This window comes from Patagioenas fasciata, chromosome 2, assembly GCF_037038585.1.
Source record: "Patagioenas fasciata isolate bPatFas1 chromosome 2, bPatFas1.hap1, whole genome shotgun sequence".
Taxonomy (NCBI): Eukaryota; Metazoa; Chordata; class Aves; order Columbiformes; family Columbidae; genus Patagioenas; species Patagioenas fasciata.
Genome location: NC_092521.1, coordinates 136,911,813 through 136,920,370, shown reverse-complemented (window position 1 = coordinate 136,920,370; position 8,558 = coordinate 136,911,813). Strand labels below are relative to the sequence as shown.

The window sequence follows — 8,558 nt, the reverse complement described above, 5'->3', positions numbered from 1 at the left end:
GCGGGCACCGCCTGACAGAGCCGGCGGCCTTCGCCGCACCCGGAGGGCTCGGGGCTCCCGCCCAGGCTCTTCTGTGCTCCCCTTGGCAGTCTCTACCCACCTTCAAACAGAAGGCAATTGATTAGTCTCAGTTTCTCCTCCCAGAAGAGATCCGATACTTTCCTTTGGATCAAACGAACCCGAGACTAAAGGAGGGGGTCGACGGACAGAGAAAAAAAAAAAAGAAAAAGAAAAAAAAGAAAAAAAAGAAAAAGAAAAAGAAAAAGAAAAAGAAAAAGAAAAAGAAAAAGAAAAAGAAAAAGAAAAAGAAAAAGAAAAAGAAAAAGAAAAAGAAAAAGAAAAAGAAAAAGAAAAAGAAAAAAAAGAAAAAGAAAAAGAAAAAGAAAAAGAAAAAGAAAAAGAAAAAGAAAAAGAAAAAGAAAAAGAAAAAGAAAAAAGAAAAAGGAAAAGGAAAAGAAAAAGAAAAAGAAAAAGAAAGAAAAAGAAAAAGAAAAAGAAAAAGAAAAAGAAAAAGAAAAAGAAAAAGAAAAAGAAAAAGAAAAAGAAAAAGAAAAAGAAAAAGAAAAAGAAAAAAAAGAAAAAGAAAAAGAAAAAGAAAAAAAAAGAAAAAGAAAAAGAAAAAGAAAAAGAAAAAGAAAAAGAAAAAGAAAAAGAAAAAGAAAAAAGAAAAAGAAAAAGAAAAAGAAAAAGAAAAAGAAAAAGAAAAAGAAAAAGAAAAAGAAAAAGAAAAAGAAAAAGGAAAAGGAAAAGGAAAAGAAAAAGAAAAAGAAAAAGAAAAAAGAAAAAGAAAAAGAAAAAGAGAAAAACAAAAAATGGAAAAATGGAAAATGGAAAATGGAAAATGGAAAATGGAGAAGAGAAGAGAAGAGAAGAGAAGAGAAGAGAAGAGAAGAGAAGAGAAGAGAAGAGAAGAGAAGAGAAGAGAAGAGAAGAGAAGAGAAGAGAAGAGAAGAGAAGAGAAGAGAAGAGAAGAGAAGAGAAGAGAAGAGGAGAAGCAAAGAAAAGAAGAAAAAAGAGAGGCAGAGCGGAAGAGTGCAAGAGAAAACGAGAGAGAAAGAGAGCAAGAACAAGAGTGAGAGCAAGAGACTGGGGGAGAGAAAAGAAGGAGAAAAGGAAGGAGAGGAAGGAGAGGAAGGAGAGGAAGGAAGGAGAGGATGGAGAGGAAGGAGAGGAAGGAGAGGAAGGAAGGAAGGAAGGAGAGGAAGGAAGGAAGGAGAGGAAGGAAGGAAGGAGAGGAAGGAAGGAAGGAGAGGAAGGAGAGGAAGGAGAGGAAGGAAGGAAGGAAGGAGAGGAAGGAAGGAAGGAAGGAAGGAAGGAAGGAAGGAAGGAAGGAAGGAAGGAAGGAAGGAAGGAAGGAAGGAAGGAAGGAAGGAAGGAAGGAAGGAAGGAAGGAAGGAAGGAAGGAAGGAAGGAAGGAAGGAAATTATTTTGGCTCGACACACTGGAAATGATAGCAAGTTTGGACAGAACATCTGCGGTTTTGTTTCGGCAAACAAACAAACAAAAAGCAATATTTAAATAGAACCTACATATTGTCTATCTATGTGTAAGTACATAGGTAGAAATAAATATATGTAGAAAACGACAGGAATGATTTGCGCTTGATTTTCTGTGAGCCTTTCTCTTCTTTCAGTATTTACAAGGCGGGGCTGCATTAGCAAGTTGTACATCTGTTCGTTTCACGTGACATTTTCATAAAAGCTCTAACATCTGGTCAAAATAAACCTCCTTCAGGTACCTGCTTAACTTTTCACATGTCAAAATCCCTTCCCGTCTGAAGCTCCCCTTTCCCCCCGGCTGCAGCCGTGTGTATTGCTACTTTCTTGACTGCTTGTTTACTGTCTCTGCCTCGTTCCAAACAGAACAAAGCAACCCTAAACTTGAGGGAGTGACCCTGACCCTTCCCAAGAGCATCCTTCCCGCCGCCGCCCCCACCCCCCCATCTCAGGTCTCCCCGAATTAGGAGGACAAAACGGGTCCCCGTGCCGTCGCAATCGTGCGTGGCGGGATTTCTGCACCGCAGCAAAGATTTGCTGCACCCCACAAGCAAACCCGCGGTCCTGCTCGAGCTGATATTGTGCACGAATACTAGTAAAGCCCCCAAAGCCAGATGATGAGTGCTTAATTGTCCCAAGTCGATTCCGTTATTACTTCTGCTATTATTAATTGCTGCTGTTATCATTGTAGCCGGGTTAATTTCGGTGTGATACGGCAGGATTATTTTGGAGCGAAACGCGTCCTTTTTTGCCCGTGTCCATACAGAGGACGAAAGAATTTTCATAAAGTTCCTGCAAATGTAATGCCACCGTTTTATGAAAAAAACGGGGATGTGTCGGCTACCCAAGACAACAAGACTGCCTAAATAAGAGAGGTGCCAAGCGCTCCCGAGAAGGCAGAGGAGACAGGGACTTACCGGGAGAAAGGACAGCTTTGCCCTGATCTGAATATTTTGTTTTGGTTTACATTTTATTTCGGATTTTTAGGTGGGTGTTATCATCATCATTATGTTTTATTGTTCCTGCTCTGTAAAACCGCTCTAAGCTTCCCGCAATCTCGATCTCTTGGTCCTTTTATAAGGACGGCTGTTTGCTTTTTAAAAAATAAAAGGGGAACTTTTGTACAAGTGATTTTAACCTGCTCCACCTTCAAGTGACCTGCCAAATGCTCCTTCTTACTTTATAGACATCTGGGAATTCCATACATGCCTTAAACTCCAATTACACACCTTCTTCAAAGGACACGTGCTTTGATTTGCCAAGAACATTAAGTGGACTGAAGTCGAAAGAAGCTGGTGCAGAAGTTAATGTAAAATACATCCTGTGCCATGTTTACTGGGGGCAGGTTATGTTGTGCAGCAAATAAAACAAGTCCTGGTGGGATGTGGATGTGTGCGCCACTTTTTTCCTCCTTAGCCACTCGGATCCCTCTATGGAGTGGATCGGACTTCCCGTCATCACCACTCTCTTCCCAAAGATGCTTATTTCTGGCGGAGCGCTCCCGCTCTCCCCGGCGGGCCCGCTGCCTGTGAAGCTGGGCAGGTGAAAGGAGCACCGTGTGAACCGAGCGGACACAGCCACCGAGAGCGGCTGGGAGCAGCGTCGGGCCGGGGGAAACCGGCTCCGGGAGCTGAGCTCCTTACCGGGAGTCGTTCCCGGACACGCCGAGCCCCGCGGTTCTTCGCCTCGGGCGGCAGGTGCCCGCGCTGCCGGCGCCGCAGGTGAGCCCCTCTTCCCCTGAACTCTCACCGGCGTTTCCGTGACTTTTGAGCCCCCCGTTCTCCACTCCCCTCCCCCACGGCGCGTTTGTTTGTGTTACTTAAAACTACAGATGCAGGGAAAACCGCCTGACATCATGAGAGCGGGACAAGCGCGCACTTTGAAGGTCTCCTGAGCAAGACTTCAAGTGAAATCATACGCCTGGGAGGAATCCGATATCGGCCTGGAGAAAGCAGCGGGGCGGCCCCTGCCAAACCGAGGAATGTGCGAGGGCTCGCGGCCGGCGCCCCCCGCCCGCTGCCCCGCGGGAGGCGCAGCGCCGAGCACCGCGGCGGACCCAGCACCGGCCGCCTCCGCGCTCCACCAGCTCCGCGGGGCCCGGCGGCGCGGCCGGAGCCGTGGCGAGAAGGGGAACTGCTTGGATTTGGACCTCTTTTCCGCTCGGGTTTGCTTGTCTGCGAATAAACGGGACATACTGATGCCTCGGGGAAAGAAGCAGAAGCAGAATCAATCAGGACTTCCAAAAGCAGAGTTCGTTTTCTGATTGAAAAAGTGTTTAAGATTCCCACAAGACAGATTAATATACACATACTCCTTTCTTTCCTTCGATAAACCTGCCTCGGTTTTGACCCTAACTCTAGGAAGAGCAGGCCTCTGCAGTCCCCAGTTCCAACCCAGGAAAGGGCACGCTTGTGTTTTTAGATGAGGATTATCTCCTTTTTATGATTTCCTTTTTTTTTTTTTTTGTTATGAAACAAAGGTAGCAGTTCACAGCCAGCAAAGCGCACCAGCTGAGCACCCGGGGGCTCAGGGAGAGCTGCGGTGGCCGCAGGGACCCAGGGGTGAGGTGGGGAGACTCGAAGGTAGCATGAGCCAAATGGACAGGAATCGGGGATTTTTCTCACCCAGGTGTTTCGGCGTGCTGGAAAGAGCTAGTAGCACAATCTGGGCCAGAGGCCGTTAGCTGATTGAGGCAGAGACAATCAGGTTTGAGTTCATCAAGTGGAGTTGCTCCCGATTTCTCGGCCAATTTCTGAGGGCGACCAGTGTTTTTAAAATGCACTTGATTCCTGCTTTATATTTCTCAGGTGTCCTTGTATCCGAAACACACCTTCTGCTCAGCACCTAGAAGCTTATCTCAGTTTTGTCCGAACCTGTTTTCTTCCTAAACGCGGGGCGTTTTTCCCCCTTTCCACGGTATGATTTCACCCCCAAAAGGAACAACCACCCCCAACCCCTCAAATCCCCCCAGTCTCACGGCCAAATCTTGGTTTCGGCTCAAGCTGCCCCTCGCTTTTGTTGAAACCGAAGTAACGCGGACAGACATTACCTCCTCCCCTGTAGCCGAGTCGCATGGGAGTAGAATTTTTCGAAAGGTGCCCATCTCTGAGCGGGAAGCCGCGGGTACGGGGCGTCAGGATGGGGGGCAGCGCTGCCCCTGAGGCTCGCAGCGGTTCGCCCTCCTTTCCATCACAGAGGGTCGCGACCACCACAGCCCCCATCCAATTTCCAAGTCCTCGCTAATCCGGCAGTGCAAACAAGGGCTGCGGACTCTCTACTGTAAACATTGTGCACTGACCTAAAATATGCACGATATTAAATTCATAATACTGTTATGTCAGCAATAGACGGTACTATGTGGATATGGAAACAAAAACATTCAGGGAATAAAGGCAGCTCAACCTGGGCTATGCAAACAGGCTCTGTTTTGAAATAACACCGCATCCTATTTACCCTAGATACTGGTTGAATCTCGGCATCAGTCTCCCTGTCCCCGCGGGAAACACTGCTCGGGTCCCAGGGTCGAAGCGGGAGCTCCGCGGAGAACGGCCCTGCGCACCCGCACAAGCTTCGCGGCCGCGGAGGGGCAGGAAGCACCGCTCCCCAGGCATGGACCGGCTGCGAAACGCTGCGAGATGAGCAAGTGACATCAGAGACGGAATCAGCTGTTCGGTTATAATGGCTGGGATCTGGGCTATTTGGGGGATTTGTTGTTGTTGTTGTTGTTGTCGTCGTTGTTCTTTGTTTGAACAACTTCCCTTTTCACCAATCCTCAGAGCTGGAAGTTTCCTCTCTCTTACAGCTGCGGTCTCACCGCATACTGGGACCCGCGAACAGTATCGTGATAAGAAACAGTGGCAATATGCGCCCTACGTGTAGAAAAGGAGAAGAGGGAAGGTTATTGTACCGCTCCGTGCTTTGTACAACGAAAATGTGACCGCTAGTCAATATATTATATATAACCCTAGAGAACAGAGCCGTCATACATCACTTCCACCGGAAAATCCCACTCTCTGGACAATTCCCTGTTTCAATCTCACTTTCTCTCGCTTTGAGTGTGGATGGACGAATTCCTATTTAAAACCAGTGCCTCTTTCTCAGCGATATCAGCAAAAATGCCTGCACGGGGCTGGGGAATGGGCCTATGCTCCTGCCTTACATCTGGAGTTGCAAAGCACGGCTGCAAAGCTGGAGCTCCGCGGCGAAAAGCTCCACTCACCGCGCAACTCCGCGGCGCTTGGCGTTCAGATTAAAGTGGGAGAGGGAGAAAAAGAGAGCAGAGAATATCTTCGTCCCCCCAAAAGCAATGAGCTTCAGTGCAGAATAATAAAGCTGTCTCAATAAATAACGTGCCTGTGTCTGTCAGTAGCTAGTTTATTTGCGTTTTTCGCCTGGTTTGTTTATACTAGTGCCTCCTCTCTCTTGGGTGTCTTTACAGCTCAACAAGCAGGTATTTATCTCCAGTTCCAGCCCTGAGTTTTTAGAGAGACCAAACTTTAAGGTTATTAAAATTTCAATCATATTTATTTATTGCAGAAAAATAATATACAATGATATTTACAAAACAATCATAAAAATAGGAATGCATTTAGACACCGGATCTATTTGCATTTTAACATGGGTCATCAATAAATAAATAAAATGTTTATTTTTTTTCTCAGAGGAAAAATAATAATAATAAAAAAGTTAGGAACCGGGTAGATAACAGCTTGAGCCCAGTTTATTCCCCCCTAAAAAAAAAAAAAAAAAAAAAGAAAAAGAAAAAAAAAAATTCATCTCTACAGGGATACTTCTTGGCTGATTGGTTGGTTTCATTCAAGAATGAAGAAAGTCCACAATAATGTATTTCCTTTCGTCAGTGGCTCATACGCACGATCTCTTGGGAATGCATGCATGCAAAAAAAAAAAAAAAAGGCAATTTAAAAAAAAAGTTAAATTCCAACATTCTTCGTCAAAAATAAAAAAAAAAAAAAAAAATCAAACGATTCAGACTTCTATCAGAATGCAGAGATGTGTGGATTGTACCGACGCCCAAAGGGTAGTCACTGTCCAAAGCCCTTGTCTCTTTCTTTCCTTAAGTGCTCCCCACGCCCTGCTTTGAATTTGGATATTGCTCTTCTAATTTCCAAGAAATCCTTGGTACATATTTTTTAGACCAGACCAAAAACAATCGTATCCAACTTCAGAGTCTCTAGATTGTCCATTTTCTCCTTCTGTGGGAACAATGTCATCTGCAAAAACCCAGAGAGGGCGGAAAACTCGTTACTGAAATGAAATGTATACACAGATCTATCTACAGCTCTCTGTCTCTGGAAACACACATATCGGGCATGAATGGAGGAGAGAGAAACGCGTGTCTTTGCCTTGCGGGCGGTGCGGTCACCGGGTGACACCCCGGCCCGGCAGTCAGCAGTGTCAGAGCGGAGGGCAGGGGGCTGCTGGGGCGGTAGGAAACGCTCCTCGGGAAGCACGCAGGCGGACATGGATTCCCTTCAAAATACTAGCAGCAGCAGGAACCATCCCAGCAGTCCCCCGGGCTCCACAGCATTTGGTGAAAAAGTGATCTCAATCTGAGGCCGGCCCCATCTGGCTGGGGCACACCCGCACCGCCACCGCCTCCCGCCCGCAGCCCACCCCCGCCGGCAGCGCCCCGCCACGCGTGGGCCCCACGGGGCCGGGGTCGCACCTCGGGCCGCGCAGGAGGAGGAACGCGCCCCGCAGGATGGGGGACTGGGTGCACCTCCAGACGCCTTGCTCTCCGGTCGGCCCTGGAAGCCCACGGCGCACCCGACTGCCCCTCAGTTCCACCCCTTCTACCCTCCGTTTCCGGGGTCCCTTGCCTTACCTAGGGCTCCTGCTGGGGGGATGCGGGTGGGAGACACCGCCTGCTAGTGGGATGCGGACATGGACCAGGCGCCCTCCATTCTCCAGACCGAGAAGGCGTAGCTGAGCCGCTCGTGGGCCACATAGCTGCAGCTTGCCATCTTGGAGTCCAGCTCGTCGCTCTGTAAGACCTGGTAGAGGAAGTCGATGTACCTGGCCGCCAGCTTGAGGGTCTGGATCTTGCTCAGCTTGTCCGAAGGCAGCGTGGGGATGATCTTCCGCAGGGCGGCGAAGGCTTCGTTCAGCGACTGCGTGCGCTGCCGCTCCCGCACGTTGGCCATGACCCGCTGGGTCTGCAGCTCCTCGTAGGACTGGGGGCTGCCGCCACCACTGCTGCTGCCGCCGCCCCCGCCGCCCCCGCCCGCCCCGCACTTCTTGCCCCGCTTGCCTTGGGCCGGGCTGCAGGGCTCGTCCGCGGCCCCGACGGCGCCGCCGGCGCTGCGGCGGCTGGAGCGCCGCTTGCGCCCCCCTCTCTTGTTGTTGGGCAGCTGCTGCCGGTCCGGTTCCTCTTCGCTGTTGCTCAAGCTGTCGTCGGCGGGGGAGACTGGCGAGTTTGACTCGTCCTGCTGCATCATCTCTGGGGGGAGACGCGAGAAGCGGGCCGGGAGGGGGGGGAGGGCAGGGAGAAGAGGGGGGCACCTAACCCGCCAGCTCCCCCTTGATCGGCTGCTTCGCTGGCCTGCGAGGAGAAGGAGGAGGAGGAGGGAGGGAGGGAGAGAGGGAGGACCTCACTTTGGGGGGAGGGGGGATGGCATCAGGATCCAAGAGGAAAAAATGAAAAACGCCAACCAAAAAAAAAATCCCTCCCGATCCCTCCTTGGAGCCCCTTCGAGGTGTCTGGGATTGGGAGAAAGTTGAAGACTTGGAGGTTCTTATAGCTCCTGCTGGCGGAAAGTTTGGGGGCAGCAGTGTCATTGGCCTGACGTGGAGAGGAGGGACTTTTGCTGAGTTTTATAGGAAAGTTTCCGCTTCCCCCCCTCCACGCCCTCCCCCAATTATTTTTTTCAAGCCATTCACAAGTGATCTGGCCTCCCCCGCCACACACACGTACATCCTTACCCCAACCCCTTTCTCGTCTTTCCTCTCCTAGGTTTCTCCCTCAGGTTCCTTCGATTCACACTCGGCTTTGAGTGGTGCTGGGGGGCCGGAGCGGGAGGTTATGGGGGTGTCCTTACACCT

At 49.6% G+C, this 8,558-nt stretch overlaps 1 protein-coding gene across 2 annotated transcripts; it reads right to left on the bottom strand.

Annotated features, from left to right (window-relative positions):
- Positions 1–6,035: 6,035 nt before the first annotated feature.
- On the bottom strand, positions 6,036–8,243 carry TWIST1 (twist family bHLH transcription factor 1). Of its 2 annotated transcripts, none has more exons than XM_071805055.1 (2): positions 7,342–8,243; positions 6,036–6,374 (listed from the first exon to the last, which is right to left on the bottom strand). In XM_071805055.1, the coding sequence occupies exon 1, from the start codon at positions 7,952–7,954 to the stop codon at positions 7,385–7,387; it is 570 nt and encodes a 189-aa protein (XP_071661156.1). In that variant the 5' UTR covers positions 7,955–8,243; the 3' UTR covers positions 6,036–6,374; positions 7,342–7,384. The 2 variants fall into 2 exon arrangements, with proteins under 2 accessions (XP_071661156.1, XP_065688046.1); XM_065831974.2 differs by having other exon boundaries at positions 6,045–6,727; positions 7,342–8,241.
- Positions 8,244–8,558: the final 315 nt, after the last annotated feature.

Bases quoted from the DNA above. Each gene is read 5' to 3' on its own strand.
- TWIST1 (XM_071805055.1), bottom strand. From the start codon at position 7,954: ATGATGCAGCAGGACGAGTCAAACTCGCCAGTCTCCCCCGCCGACGAC.